The sequence below is a fragment of the Nicotiana sylvestris genome, chromosome 2, assembly GCF_000393655.2.
Source record: "Nicotiana sylvestris chromosome 2, ASM39365v2, whole genome shotgun sequence".
NCBI classification, from domain to species: Eukaryota; Viridiplantae; Streptophyta; class Magnoliopsida; order Solanales; family Solanaceae; genus Nicotiana; species Nicotiana sylvestris.
Window position 1 is genome coordinate 190166793 of NC_091058.1, and position 16276 is coordinate 190183068.

Consider the following 16276-nt stretch of genomic DNA (forward strand, 5'->3'; position numbering starts at 1 on the left):
GAATTGGGGTCTAAGGAGAGGCCTAAGTCTAAGCCAAGTTAGAAAAGTTTCATATTAGACGAAATCTGTAAATTAGTGCGCACAAGACCTCACTTTGAACGATCATATCTCCAGTTCTATAAGGAGTTGTGTGATGCATAACCTATATAATTAAAGCCCTTTGAGTCTAGTTTCCAACACAACAAACCGTTATTCATTTGGAGGTGTATACGGAATGTTATGACCATTTTACTGGGCAGGTGTCTCTAGCGCGAACATTAGCGTGAAGTCGCGCATTATGCTGATTATTCTGCCTCCCGCGCGCGAACATAGCACGAGCTCGCGCGCCTGGAAGGTTTTTAAATATCCTAAAGACCGGAAATAAGAGAATTTGAGTCATTTCTCAAGCTTAGGGCTTCCTCTACACCCCCAACTCGACAAAGGCATCGAATTGCACACCTAAGGTAAGTTTTTAAGTGTGTTTTCATGGTGATTTCACTTCTCAATCACTAGTTACAACATGATTTTGATTGGGTTTCATAGGGTTTCTTCAAAATCTCAAGAACACCCCAAATTTGTCTTTCAAGATTTGGTCTACAAGAGGTAATCCTACACCTTAGACTTACATATATGGAGTTATTATGGAAATATGAGTATGGATTAAGTATTGTAACTCATGGGATGGGGATTGGAAGTCATAGGTGCCTAACCTAGGTTGTGTTGGTATTGTAGAGATTGTGAGGTGGGTTATTGGGGTATGATTCTTGGGGTAATAGTATTATGTATACATGCATGTACCAATTAGGTTTGTAGGAAGATTGATGAATATAAATAAGTAAAGATTGGGTTGGGGAAAGAAGAAAATCTTGTAAAAGGAATTTAAAAATCAAGATGCTCAACTAGTGTTTGATAAAATGCTCAAATGAGCTGAAACCATGAATACCTTCTTAATTTGTGTTAATTTTGTTATGTCTCAAGTAGATTGGGATTGCTAGAATTTTCAAAACGTCGTGTAACTTAAGGAAAGCTCAAAAAGGTATGTATGGCTAACTTTGACCTTTGTAAAGTCACTTTGTTTGGTGTACGAATATTTGGTATGTGATATCTACGTGGATTATTTGTGGAATTCTTGTGATTGGTATGATTTGATTGTTCGTGGTTAAGTCTCCCGATATAATGGTGTACGTAATTGGCAATAAACCAAATGTGTGATTGTGAATGTGTTATGTGGTAAGAGTTGAGAAACAAATGATGGAAGGAAATCGTAAATGATGCAGTTGGAACAACTGTGGTAATAACATATATGGCTTGTATTGGCAATTATCGCGGTGACATAAAATGCATATGAGTTGTTGAATATGATGGAAATAGTATTGATGGCTATAGAAATTCTTTGAGAATTGTTGTTGTTGTTCTTTGTGAATTGTTGTTGTTCGGTGGGATCAGGTTGCGCGCCGCAATACAAAGTAATAAGGTATGGGTTGTGGTGATAAGGGTGGCCGAGGTAATAAGGGTGGAAAAGTGATCGAAATCACTATTGAAATGAAAATATGAGAAAGTTGTGAAATCATTGATGTGAAAATGTTGAAGGGGAAATGGAGAGATTGTAACTTGTTTGGCTTCATGGTTTTCTTTTATGTGTATTTGATTGTTGGTTCCATTACTACTTGTTACTTGTGTATGGTTTGAGTTTACTTAGGGCAAGTTTGTTCATACATACCAGTACAATTCAAATGGGTTGACGTCCCTTTTGCCGGGGGCGCTACATTCGTGTTATGATTATAAGTGGATCCATAGCAGGTACTCCAGTCCACCGACCGTAGCTCCCCTTCACTTTCCGCCAGAAGCATTGGTGAGCCCTTTTCCTCCCGGTGCCTTGTGTGGCTCATGCAGCTTTTTATTTTGGAGTCTTGTTTTGATTTTTGATGTAAGGTATAGCCGGAGCCTTGTTACCGGCAAGTATTGTATCACTCTTTTGTATCCTTAGAGGCTCCGTAGACAGGAAATGTGGGTTATGTACTAATGTATTTTGGGCAATATAACTTGTAAACCACGCTAAGTAACTATGTATGCTATGTAAATCTCGTAAGAATGTGTTTAAATTTATTAATGGCTATTTCACTTGGTTAATGGGAAATGGAAACGCGGGGTAACATGTGGAATAGGAAAGGGACCTAGGTCCGCTTGGCTGGGGCTGCCCGGTCGAGCGCCGGTCGCGCCCCTCGGTTTTGGGGCATGACAAACTTGGTATCAGAGCCTAAGGTTTTAAAAGGGTCCTAGGATGTCTCGGAGCCGTGTCTAGTAGAGTACTTATTATCGGTGTGTTGTCGACCACATCTATAAGTTGGAGGCTACATGGGCATTTAGGAAATTACCTTCTTCTTTGTTACTCTATATCGTGCGGTGAAGTGAAAAGTGGAAGTGTTTACCTCTAACTCGTGCTCTGTTCCAAATTTTCAGTAATGGCACCTAAGAAGAGAGCTAGACTCGGCCTCAGGGCCAATGCCACCCCAAGTGTGGATATGAATCATGTACCTGATGTCGTGGGTGAGAGTGACTCCCCGGTCTTGAATCTGCCTGGCCCATTTATTCCAGATCCAAGTATTCATGTTCCAGCTGTGGCAGAGGGTGCTACTATCCCTCCCGTTGATATTCCAGATACTAATGCAGTTCCATCTTTCGGTCCTGGGGTTTCTGATAGGGACCTTAGAGGAGCCATCCATATGTTGACCCAGTTAGTGGCCGCTCAGGCCTAGAGATCCCATGATGCCCCTACGTCCTCTAGCGGACAGGGAGATTCCGCCAGCTCCAGAGTCAACCAGTTTCTGCGGTTGGGCCCTCCAGTGTTCACAGGCACAGACCCAGAGGCCGATCCGCAGAATTTCCTTGATGAAATGTATAAGACCCTTCGAGTGGTGAAGGCTACAGAGACGGAGGGGGTTGAGTTGGCTTCATACAAGTTGAGGGGAGCAGCGTATTCATGGTTCGAGATGTGGGAGGATTCCCGTGGGGAGGAAAGACCTCCAGCTAGATGGGATGAGTTTGTAAATGCATTCATGGACCACTTCTTTCCTACCGAGACAATGGCGGCCCGTGCCACTGAGTTTGAGGTCCTCAAGCAGGGCAGTATGAGTGTTTGGGAGTACCACATGGAGTTTGTGAGATTGTCCAAGTATGCTCCCCAGTTAGTGTCGACCATGGGTGATCGAGTTCGGCGATTTATTCAGGGTCTTAGTCCCTTGGTAGTGAACGAGGCTTCTACAACGGCCTTACACTCAAATATGAATTATGGGAAGATTGTGGGAATCTCTCAGGCCACAGGGGCTATGAAGTTGAAAATACGGGCAGAAAGGGAGAGTAATAGCAGGGCCCGATCAGTGGTCACTTAGGGAGATCAGTTCAGAGAAGGGGTCCATCAGGGTCATCACAATCATATGCTCAGCAAGCGCACCGCCATCTATGCACAGTTATAAGCAGAGCAGTCAGTTGAGACCATGTTCAGATAGCAGGAGACCCCATCAGTCCGGTTGTCCAGGAGGGGGATCACAGCAGCAGGGGGGATCTCTATGCCCCAAGTGTGGGAGATTCCATACGGAGGCTTGTTATTTGGATATCCCGGTGTGTTATAGATGCGGGGTGAGAGGTCATATCCAACGGGACTATCATGCGCCCAGACAGGGCACGGGTAGGGGATTTTCTTAACCATCTGGTTCTTCAGCTGCTACATCATCCGCGCGCCCTCCAACTCCAGCAGGGCATGGTGCAATTAGGGGTGGAGCTCGTGGTAGAAGTGGACCTAGCCGATTTTACACTTTGAGTGGTCGCCAGAGTGCAGAGGCTTCTCCAGATATTGTCACAGGTATCTTGTCTATTCAGGCCATTCATTGTTATGCTCTTATTGATGCAGGGTCCTCTTTGTCTTATGTCACCCCATTCATTGCTTCAAGTTTTGGGGTAGAACCCGAATAGCTTTATGAGCCGTTCTCTGTATCAACTCCGGTTTGTGATTCTATCACAGCCGCGCGAGTTTATAGGAATTGTGTTGTCACGGTATGTGGTCATGCTACCATGGCCGATCTTATTGAGCTTGGAATGGTGGATTTTGATGTGATTATGGGAATGGACTGGCATTATTCGTGCTTTGCTAAACTTGACTACCGAACAAGAGTCATAATGCTTAAGTTCCCTAATGTGCCGGTTATTGAGTGGAAGAGAAATGGTGTGGTGCCAAAAGGTAGGTTTATTTCCTATCTTAAGGCTTCAAAGATGATTAGGAAGGGGTGTATCTACCATTTGGTTCGGGTGGCGAACACCACTTCAGAAGTGTCTGCCCCCGAGTCCGTGCCAATCGTGAATGAGTTTCTTGAAGTGTTTCTGGATGAGCTTCCAGGGATCCCACCAGATAGGGAGATTGATTTTGGGATTGATGTATTGCCAGATACGCAGCCAATATCTATTCCACCATATAGGATGGCGCCAGCGGAGTTAAGGGAGTTAAAGGAGCAGCTGAAGGATTTATTAGAAAAGGGGTTCATACGGCCAAGTGTGTCGCCGTGGGGTGCTCCGGTTCTTTTTTGTCAGGAAGAAGGATGGGTCGCTTCGGATGTGTATTGATTATCGGCAGCTTAACAAGGTCACCATCAAGAATAAATATCCTTTGCCTCAGATAGATGATTTGTTCGACCAATTGCAAGGTGCAAGGTTCTTCACAAAAATTGATCTACAGTCCGGGTATCACCAATTGAAGATCAGAGAGCAGGATATTCCTAAGACCGCTTTCAAAACTCGCTATGGTCTATTTGAATTCTTGGTCATGTCTTTTGGGCTATCCAACGCCCTAGCAGCTTTCATGGATCTTATGAATCGGGTCTTCAAGCCATTTCTAGACTCCTTTGTGATTGTTTTCATTGATGACATCTTTGTTTATTCATGGAGCTGGGAGGATCATGCCGATCACATCAGGGCAGTTGTGCAGACCCTTTATCAACACCAGTTGTATGCTAAATTTTCAAAATGTGAATTTTGGTTGGAGTCCGTTACCTTTCTGGGCCATGTCGTTCCCAGTGAAGGGATTCAGGTGGATCCCCAGAAGATTGCAGCAGTAAAGGATTGGCCTAGACCCACGACCCCGACGGAGATCCGTAGCTTCTTGGGTTTAGCGGGTTATTATCGGAGGTTTGTGGAGGGATTCTCTGCCCTCGCCTGCCCTTTGACTAAGTTGACGCAGAAAGCAGTTAAGTTCCAATGGTCCGACACTTGTGAGAAAAGTTTTCAGGAATTGAAGTCGAGATTGACCTCGACGTCGATATTGACCTTACAGGAGGGCACAAAAGGATTTGTGGTTTATTGCGATGCCTCCAGGGTCGGTTTGGGGTGTGTGTTGATGCAACAAGGGAAGGTTATAGCATATGTTTCAAGGCAACTCAAGAATCATGTGTTTATTGCGATGCCTCCATGGGTAGTTTGGCTCATTTGGGAGCGGATCAGAGGTCTTTGGCATGGGAGGTTTATCAATTATCCAGTTTGGGGGTTTGTATTTTGACCTCAGACGAGGGGAATGTTATGGTGCATAATGGAGCAGAATCGTCATTGGTAGCAGAAGTCAAGGAAAAGGAGTTCATTGATCTAGCATTGGCACAGATGAAAGAGGCAGTTTTGAATAACAAGACTTCGGCCTTTTCACTCGGTGGCGGGGATGGTGTATTACAATGTCAAGGTAGGCTATGTGTTCCAGATGTGGATGATCTTCGTGAGAGGGTAATGGAGGACGCTCATAATTCCAGGTATTCGGTGCACCCAAGTTCTACAAAAATGTATCATGATCTCAAGGAAATTTATTGGTGGAACAGTATCAAGAGGGGTGTGGCGGACTTTGTAACTAGATGTCCGAACTGTCAACAAGTGAAGGACGAACATCAAAGACCTGGTGGATTGACTCAAAGCATAGAAATTCCAATGTGGAAATGGGAGATGATCAATATGGATTTTGTAGTGGGGTTGCCGCGCACTCCGCGCAGGTTCGACTCAATTTGGGTGATCATTGACCGACTCAAAAAATCAGCGCACTTCTTACCAGTTAAATCTTCCGACACAGCGGAACAATATGCCAGTTGTATATCAAAGAAATAGTCAGGTTGCATGGCACTCCAGTCTCAATCATTTTAGATTGAGGAGCTTAGTTCACGACCAACTTTTGGAAGAAATTTCAGTAGGGCTTGGGCACGCAGGTAAATCTCAGCACAACTTTCCATCCTCAAACTGAGGGGCAAGCAGATCGGACTATTCAGACGCTTGAGTACATGTTGCGAGCTTGTACTCTTGATTTCAAAGGTAGTTGGGATGACCATTTTCCACTCATAAAAGTTTCTTACAACAATAGCTTCCATGCTAGTATCCAGATGGCACCATTCGAGGCACTGTATGGTAGGAGATGCAGGTCTCCCATTGGGTGGTTCGAGGTTGGAGAAGCAGAATTGATAGGGCCGGACCTCGTGCATCAGGCCTTGGAGAAAGTCAAAGTTATTAAGGAGAGGTTGAAAACTGCTCAAAGTCGCCAAAAGTCTTATTCGGACATTCGTCGTAGAGATTTGGAGTTCAAAGAAGATGATTGGGTATTTTTGAAGGTTTCCCCCATAAAAGGGAATCATGCGATTTGGGAATAAAGGGAAATTAAGTCAGAGGTATGTCAGACCATACAGAATCATTCAGAGGATCGGTCAAGTGGAATACAAGCTCGAACTGCCACCTGATATGTCGTTGGTACATCCGGTCTTCCATGTGTCTATGTTGAAGAAGGTAGTAGGAGATCCGTCCATTATTGTGCCAATTGAAGCTATTGAGGTTATTGAAGAACTACCTTATGAAGAAATTCCAGTTGCCATTCTTGATAGGCAAGCCCAGAAATTGAGAACTAAGGAAATTACCTCTGTAAAAGTGTTATGGCAGAACCAGCAGGTTGAGGAAACCACTTGGGAAACCGAGGAAGAAATGAGAAAGAAGTACCCACATTTGTTTGAATAGTTATGTAATAGCTTTCATGCATTTGGTTCTTGTAAACTCTTATCTTTTGATTTGATCTATGTTAAACTATTCCATTTTGACTATGTATGTTGCCTATGCGGCCATAGTTGGTGTTGAACAAGTTATGTTATGTCTATGGAACATGTATATACTGTTAGGATAGGTATTTGGGGTCCTCTGACAGGTGGATAGTCCTAGTTACAAATGAAACTCTGGCGAAATTCTCGGAAATTTAAGGAGTTAGCCAAATTTGGGGCTGATGATATATTTCATAATGTGACAAAGCAGAAGTTCATAAGGATGGCTAATGTACGAAACTTGATCCTCATTCGAGGACGAATGATCTTAAGCGGGGGAGAATGTAAAGCCCCAGAAAAAAATTTGCTTAGTAATTTAAGATTTCGTGGTGCCAAGGTAGGCCAAATATTTTATCTTGCATGCAAATGAGGATTAAGGATATTATGGATATCAATTGGATATGTTAAGAAGTGTATAAGTCATATTAGAGGTGAATTGGGGTCTAAGGAGAGGCCTAAGTCTAAGCCAAGTTAGAAAAGTTTCATATTAGACGAAATCTGTAAATGAGTGCGCACAAGACCTCACTTGGAACGATCATATCTCCGGTTCTATAAGTACTTGTGTTATTCATAACCTATCAAATTAAAGCTCTTTGAGCCTAGTTTCCAACGCAACAAACCTTTCATTATTTGGAGGTGTATAAGGAAAGTTATGACCATTTTACTTGGCAGGTGTCTCTAGCGCGAACATTAGCGCGAAGTCGTGCATTATGCTGAGTATTCTGCCTCACGCGCGCGAACATAGCGCGAGCTCGCGCGCCTAGAAGGTTTTTAAATATCCTAAAGACCATAAATAAGAGAATTTGAGTCATTTCTCAAGCTTAGGGCTTCCTCTACACCCCCAACTCCACCAAGGCATCCAATTCCACACCTAAGGTGAGTTTTTAAGTGTGTTTTCATGGTGATTTCACTTCTCAATCACTAGTTACAACATGATTTTGATTGGGTTTCATAGGGTTTCTTCAAAATTTCAAGAACACCCCAAATTTATCTTTCAAGATTTGGTCTACAAGAGGTAATCCTACACCTTAGACTTACATATATGGAGTTATTATGGAAATATGAGTATGGATTAAGTATTGTAACTCATGGGATGGGGATTGGAAGTCATAGGTGCCTAACCTAGGTTGTGTTGGTATTGTAGAGATTGTGAGGTGGGTTATTGGGGTATGATTCTTGGGGTAATAGTATTATGTATACATGCATGTACAAATTAGGTTTGTGGGAAGATTGATGAATATAAATAAGTAAAGATTGGGTTGGGGAAAGAAGAAAATCTTGTAAAAGGAATTTAAAATCAAGATGCTCAACTAGTGTTTGATAAAATGCTCAAATGAGCTGAAACTATGAATATCTTCCTAATTTGTGTTCAAATTTTGTTATGTCTCAAAATAGATTGAAGTTGCTAGAATTTCCGGAATATCGTAGTAATTAAAGGAAAGATCAAGAAAGGTATGTATGGCTAACTTTGACCTTTGTAAAGTCACTTTGTTTGGTGTACGAATATTTGGTATGTGATATCTACGTGGATTATTTGTGGAATTCTTGTGATTGGTATGATTTGATTGTTCGTGGTTAAGTCTCCCGATATAATGGTGTACGTAATTGGCAATAAACCAAATGTGTGATTGTGAATGTGTTATGTGGTAAGAGTTGAGAAACAAATGATGGAAGGAAATCGTAAATGATGCAGTTGGAACAACTGTGGTAATAACATATATGGCTTGTATTGGCAATTATCGCGGTGACATAAAATGCATATGAGTTGTTGAATATGATGGAAATAGTATTGATGGCTATAGAAATTCTTTGAGAATTGTTGTTGTTGTTCTTTGTGAATTGTTGTTGTTGTTGTTGTGTTGTTTGTGAATTGTAATTGTTCGGTGGGATCGGGTTGCACGCCGCAACACGAAGTAATAAGGTATGGGTTGTGGTGATAAGGGTGGCCGAGGTAATAAGGGTGGAAAAGTGATCGAAATCACTATTGAAATGAAAATATGAGAAAGTTGTGAAATCATTGTTGTGAAAATGTTGAAGGGGAAATGGAGAGATTCTAACTTGTTTGGCTTGATGGTTTTCTTTCATGTGTATTTGATTGTTGGTTCCATTACTACTTGTTACTTGTGTATGGTTTGAGTTTACTTAGGGCAAGTTTGTTCATGCATACCAGTACAATTCAAATGTGCTGCCGTCCCTTTTGCCGGGGGCGTACATTCGTGTTATGATTGTAGGTGGATCCATAGCAGGTACTCCAGTCCACCGACCGTAGCTCCCCTTCACTTTCCGCCAGAAGCATTGGTGAGCCCTTTTCCTCCCGGGGCCTTGCGTGGCTCATGACGCTTTTTATTTCGGAGTCTTGTTTTGGTTTTTGGTGTAAGGTATAGCTGGAGCCTTGTTACCGGCAAGTATTGTATCACTCTTTTGTATCCTTAGAGGCTCCGTAGACAGGAAATGTGGGTTATGTACTAATGTATTTTGGGCAATATAACTTGTAAACCACGCTAAGTAACTATGTATGCTATGTAAATCTCGTAAGAATGTGTTTAAATTTATTAATGGCTATTTCACTTGGTTAATGGGAAATGGAAACGCGGGGTAACACGTGGAATAAGAAAGGCACCCAGGTCCACTCCCAGCGTTCAGGATCCATGGGAGTTTAACTTGAATACTATGTCTTTGATATGAAAGGAGCAGCTTGAGTTGGTGAGGTGAGACTGCGGATAGGGTGAGGGGGTAGTGTTGTAGGTGCTTCCGCCGGATGAGGGTATCACGGACCATGCCGATGGATTCTTGAACGTGTACTTGTACCCTTTTGCACTGGGCCCCCTTGATAGGGTCGTGCTCGATTTTTGTTTAAAGTATCAGGTTACTTTGGCGCAGATACATCCATCATTTTGGCAAATAGTGTTGATGATAAGGTTTTTGCGGAGAAGTCAGGGCTTGAATTTACGTTTAGTCATCTTCTTAGGTTGTAAAGGCCCTTTCATCATCGAGGTCTGCTAACCTTGCGGTGCCATTCGTCCACACCCTTTGTTGTTGATGATGAGGAAGATAGAGATCAAGAGTGGATTAGTCGGTTCATCCAGGTCCGGACGGTTGACATTATTCCCGTAGAACTTATGCCATTCCCCGAGGAATGTAATTATACGCATGAGTGGAGCCTCTCATGCTTTCTCAGATTTTCTCATGGTGGAATCTAGTTTAGTAATCGTGTTTCCTCCTTTTTTTGCAGCAATTTCATAGGCGCCGGGCGATGTTCCTGATCCGCCTGGTTGGGTCCAGATGTAGGTGACTCATTCGATTTGTGACGAGCGTAGGTGTCGAGCTGTGTCCGTGGGCAAATGAGAAGCAAAATATCCTTGTATGTGTGTATACTTCTTTTTCCTTGTACCTCGTACATTTGGGAAGACATTTTTCCCTTTTCATGTATTAATATTGCCATCGTAGGTATTGGAGGGGCTCAAAGGGCGAGGTTGTGCTCCTCCGGAGAGGGGGAGGGGTTGCCAGCTTCCAAGCTGAAGGACAGTAATAATAAACGGGATATGCATTTGAAGTGCAATGGAGCTCACAGTAGAGCGAAATGAGGTCGACTCTTTGAGAAGAAATCATCCCGAGTCTACTACACCCGAAGTTTCTAGTTTTGGAAAGGTGGTTCCACCGAGCGATCATGCTTCAACCGGGGTTGATTATTCCAGGGTCGAGGGGACTCGATTAACAGAGGTGTGCTTGGCCTTCGAGGAAGTTCGCCGACTTCACTTTGCGGTGTGCTTTGGAACTGTCCTTCCGAATCTCGCGTCTTCCCTCCCTTATCGAGTTTTTCTTTTCAGTCCCTTGACAGGCTTAGGTTTGAGCTGCTCCGTCATGGGGCTAGGCTCCAGAAAGCTCTGGATGAAGGTAGGTCCCTTGGGCTCCTTTAAGAGAAGAATGAAGTTGAGTTGGCACACTAGCGATATCACTGGCGATATGAGGCGTATCGGAGCTTGAATTACGAGATATATTTGATTGAGCAGGTAACTTCCTATCCCGGGCGAGTACGCATTTCGCTTTTTAACTTCTCAGGTTAACTCTTCACCTATCCCAGCTGCAGAAAAAGATAGAGGCCTTGGAATGCCTTAGGGGTGAAGCCAACCGAATCAGGAATGGTTGTGGTGAGCTAAGAGATCGGGCGCAAGCTCAAGCTTCAGAGGAGAAAGGTGCCTTGGCTAAAGTTCCTACCTTCGAGGTCCAACTCCGCTTAGCTCATGATAACGCTTCTGTTCATGCATATATGATCATGAAGCTCGAATTCGAACTTTCAAAGGTCATGGCTGAGATCGTTGATGCTCGGACCGAAGCAACACTAAGCCAGACTAAGGCTGATTAGGAGATTGAGATTTATTTAAAGGATGTTATTGATGCCCAAGCCGAGTTGAATAGTGTCCTCGATCGTGAAGAGAGTATCAAAGAATACGCTTGTTGCAGATCCTGAAGAAGGGTTCTCGAGGAGATCGGTGCCAGGGGTTTTGTTCTCGCGGAAAATTTTGCACGAGCGAGGGCGGATGAGTGTGGTGCTCGGTCACTCTTGTCTGACGCCGAGGAGAGTGAAGATGAGGCTGATAGGCCGTAGCCCTCATAGGCGGGGCATAGACATTACCATTTTGTATGTGATATCTTCAGAGCGTGCTTGTAGATGGAGAATACACTTTCACGTACGTAAATAAAAGAAAACTTGAAGTTTTATTTCTTTTGTACCCCTTTCTACTTTGCTTCTGACCAGGTAGACTGGTTTCAGAGGTGGTGATAATACTTAGATTCGTGATATGGCCTTGGGGCTCATTAGGAAAAACCGGGGGCTCTTACGCACTCGGTCGATGCGACTTTTAGTGTAAGCTGGCATTACAGCTCTAATGCTTTTGCTCAACTATTTTGGGTTTAGTCTCTGAGTCGGGCTTTGACTCGAGATCATTCGACCCTCAAGCTTTTGTGTTTGCATGGGCAGGCGACAATGGCTCTTACGCCTCAGGTCGAAGCGACCTTTTGTATGCTCGGCCGTGAGGCTCATTAAGCTGGTGACAATGGCTCTAATGCATTGCCCTTAGGCATGGATAGTTAGCTATTTTAGGTCCGGTCTCCAATCGGGTTACGACTCGAGCTCATTTTTACCCTCAAACTTTCAAATATTAAGCTGACGATAGTGGCTCTTATGCATTTGGTTGATGAGACCTTTTAGTATGTATGGCCCTGAGGCACTTTAGGCTGGCGATAGTGGCTCTAATGTGCTTGGTCGGTGTGACCTTTTATGTAAGCTTTATTTTCCTCTCGTTATAGACTTTTGAAATGATTTTGCTTCACCCGTCATCGGTTTGGGAAGAACCTCGATTTCATGTCATTTGCGGTGATGTTCGAGCACCTTAGAAGGTTTAGCTCATAGGTTGAGTAGCTCAAAGCCTTGTGATTTGAAGCTGACATGGTTGAAGCTCTTTTGCTTGTCGAGGGTAGCCTGTTTAACGGGTTCTTTTCGAAGTATATTCGATGTAATGGCCTATGATTTTGTAGCGACGGTCGGGCATCCTCGAGTCGTGTTAATTCGGCTAGTACAGCCGTATGACCGTAGTCATTTGTGTTTGGCCGTAGCTATTTTTGGTCCCGAGTGTAGTAGTTTAGGCGTCTATATCAATGGTATGCCTTTTTTGGGGTTTACAAATTCGATATATAGCATAAACTTAGGGATAGAATTTATGCCTGTCGTAAGGTCTTACAAAATTTTCATGCCTTTTGAGGTCTTACAGTTTTGTTGATACTTGGTACAAGTATGATTCATGCCTTGCTTGAGGTCTTATAGTTTTGTTGATACTTTGTACAAGTATGATTCATGCCCTGCTTGAAGTCTTATAGTTTGTGTTGTTTCCTTGTGTAAGTTTTACAAGACCGAGTCTGCCCGCTCGGGGTCTTACGGCCTAGGGTTTTTTAATAAATGGCGATTGGCGACAGTCTCCAAGTCATTGAGTTTGTTTAGGCTCGGGAACCATAACTTGTCAGCTCAGAATTGCCTCGTTGAGGGCTTACGATTTTGGCAATTCCGACCTTGAGGTCATGACTCCAATCTCCGAGTGTTTGGGATATTTTTCTTTCCTGGAGATGTTTCGTGATTTTTGTGCTACCTCATTGAGGTCTTATAAGTTTGGGGTTCCGACCCTGAGGTCATGCAAGTGCTGATTTCATTACGCCAGTCTCCAAGTATTTCGGGGCGTCCTCGGTGGAGGGATCTTTGCTGTGACAATGTTGTGTTTCCTTTGGAGTACGAGATGCTTTGGAAAAAGACATTCTTTGATTTCTTGGCACAAGTACATGTCATTTTGTTGACGTGGGTCCGACTTATACGGACAGAGTTCATTTGACTGTTTGGCCTAGTTCATCATTTCCTACTGGAACCTTGCTCGGAGTTCTTTGGTTTTTCCGAATAGATGACATTTCGAGGGGATGCCATCCACTGTTCTAGGTTGATTGCAAAAGAAGCCTTGAATACTTGTTGGATCCCCCTTAGGTTGCATGTAGTTGTTACCTCGTTAGAAACCTTGCCGGTAAAACCTTCTTCGGGATAAAAACTCGATTGAAGGAAAAGAGTGCAACGGATGCTTTAAAACCTTAAGGTCTTCGAGCTGGATTAGCATTCTGACCACTTCGATCGGGCGCCTGCATAAGGGTTAGTCTGAAATATGAAATGAAAATGGAGATGGTTGTACCTTAATATGAGACGCGCCGGTGATGTTTTGAGGATCGATATGTTCCAATCACTCGAGATGAGGACACGGTACAGCCCTTTGTTTCATTTAATCGGGCTTAATCGAAGGTGTGGCTCGATTACCTTTTGTCTCTTTTACGGGCGGAGGTGCGAGCGTCAGTGACACATCGTGCACTGCAAACATTTCCCTTGCCGCATGCTATTCCCCGTAGACAGATTTAATTCCATCCTTTGTTGGGAATTTCATTATTTGGTGAAGAGTGGATGGTACCGCTCTCATGCAGTGTATCCATGACTGTCCAAATGAGGCGTTATACCTCATGTCTCCTTCGATGACATGGAATATAGCGTTTTGGGTCTTGCCGGCCACGGTAACCGGGAGGATGATTTCTCTTTCATTGTTTCACTTGCCATGTTGAATCCGTTGAGGACACGAGTGGCGGGCACAATTTGGTCGAGCAGTTCGAGCTGTACTATCACCCTCGACCTGATAATGTTGGTCGAGCTACCTGGATCTACGAGTACACGTTTTATTTGAAAAGAATTTACATGGAAAGATATTACCAGTGCATCATTGTGAGGTTGAGACAAGGTTTCGGTGTCCTCTTCGCTGAATTTGAGGGCGTCCTCGGGAATATTTCCCCAGGTCCGGTTTTCTCTGGTGATAGATATTTTTGTCCTTCTCATTACGGGTTCCTGCGGGGCATCGACGCCTCCCATGATCATGTGGATGTGTGGATGACATGTTGTGGCTCGTTTTCCTCTTTCTTCTTGGTCGCCTCTCTTTCCCGGAATTGTTAAGTCGTCGAGCTACCTCTTATCATAGTTGGTAGAAATCCTTGGTCTTGTGGTCGTGCATGTTGTGAAACTCGCACACTAAGTTGTGATTCCTTTGTGAAGGATCCGATTGTATAGGCCTAGGCCACTTGGCATCTCTGATTTTACTGATGGCAAATACGGTGTCCGATATATTGAACGTTGAAGTTGTATTCCGACAAGTGAGGTGCACCGGTTGGCCTTGCGTTCCTATCAAATCTGTATCTGTTAATGAGTCATCGATGATCCTGTCCTCGTTCTATTCTCTGATCATTGCGAGGTGGGTTGCACCTTGGGGCATTCCTCATATCTTCGATGTATGGCTGATATCTTTTTTTGTTTGGTTTTGGTTCCTTTGACAGGAGCCTACTTAGGTATACTGAGCCCTAGGGGGCTCCCAACTAGTCATCCTCAGCCCTGATTTTTGACTGGTACCAGTTGTGGACGTCCGACCAGGTCACAACTGGATACTCGCTCAAATTCTGTTTTAGCTGTTTTGAAGCCACCGAGCTTTGTTCATTCAGACCTCGAGTGAAAGTCAGCACTGCCTAGTCGTCGAAGACCGGCGGTAGCTCCATCCGTTCCATTTGAAAGCGAGAAACTAATTCTTGCAGCATCTCGTTCTCCCTTTGCTTAATTTTGAAATTTTTGGACTTCCTCATTGTTACTTTGATGGCACCGGCATGTGCCTTTACAAAGGAGTCTGCTAGCATGGCAAATGAATCTATAGAGTTAGGATATAGGTTATGTTACCACATCATGGCCCCCTTCGAGGGTGTTTCTCCAAACTTTTTCAGTAAGACGAACTCGATCTCGTCGTCTTTTATGGCGTTACCCTTTACTGTGCACGTATAGGTAGTGACGTGTTCGTTGGGATCTGAGGTCCCTGTATACGGTGAAATTGGAGGTTCCAATTCCTCGTCATTAAGGTGTTTCGGGAAGTCATCGCAAGATCTCGAGGCTACGAGGTTGCGGTCGAGTTCTCTCCCTCGATGTCCATTTAGGCCCGACCCAATGACGATGTCGGGGATGGGGAGTTCCTAAGGCGAGCAGATAGCACTTGCAGAGCCTGGTGTCACATCTAGCCATCCCATCTCCATACCTTTATAATTAATGCATTTTGTACTATTTTGGGATTCCCCTCCTATATAAAAGGGATCCTTTCCATTTTGTAAAGGGATGTTGTTGCTCCAACTATTCTACACGAGATAAATAACAACTCTCTCCCTCTTTTCTTTCTAACAAATTCCTTCGATTTTATTGCTCTTATTTGTTGACTTCATACTTGTTCTTAATTTATTGCTTGTCGTTGGCCATAAAGAGCCTCCCTTAATCATATCCTAACTGTTAGCCCTTTCTCGGTTTTCCCTGATAGCTCGAGTCCGAGCCCAGGCATCGACCTCGTGGCCGCTCATCGATCAGTTTGTGGCCCGAATAGCCAACCTCTCTTTTTGGTTATAACTCTACTTTAGTTTGCATTTCGTCTTTTGAACTTCATATACCTTGTATCAACTGCTTAACAACTAGCATAAAAATAGATCACGTATTTTTAGAGTCCCATCGACAAATTTAATTGTTATTACCATTTTCACGGTAAACAGTTTGGCGCCCATCGTGGGGCTAAAAACAATAGTGATTATTTTCTTGCTGTTTTCATTAAACA

The 16276-nt window shown here is 43.6% G+C and overlaps 1 protein-coding gene across 1 annotated transcript; it reads left to right on the forward strand.

Moving 5' to 3' along the window:
• The first annotated feature begins 6624 nt into the window (after nucleotides 1–6624).
• Nucleotides 6625–6999, forward strand: LOC138886087 (uncharacterized). The gene has a single exon (XM_070167116.1). It carries the CDS (start codon nucleotides 6625–6627, stop codon nucleotides 6997–6999), a length of 375 nt encoding a protein of 124 aa, XP_070023217.1.
• The last annotated feature ends 9277 nt before the right edge of the window (nucleotides 7000–16276 follow it).

Coding starts and splice junctions, on each gene's coding strand:
- LOC138886087 (XM_070167116.1), top strand. CDS start 6,625: ATGCGATTTGGGAATAAAGGGAAATTAAGTCAGAGGTATGTCAGACCA.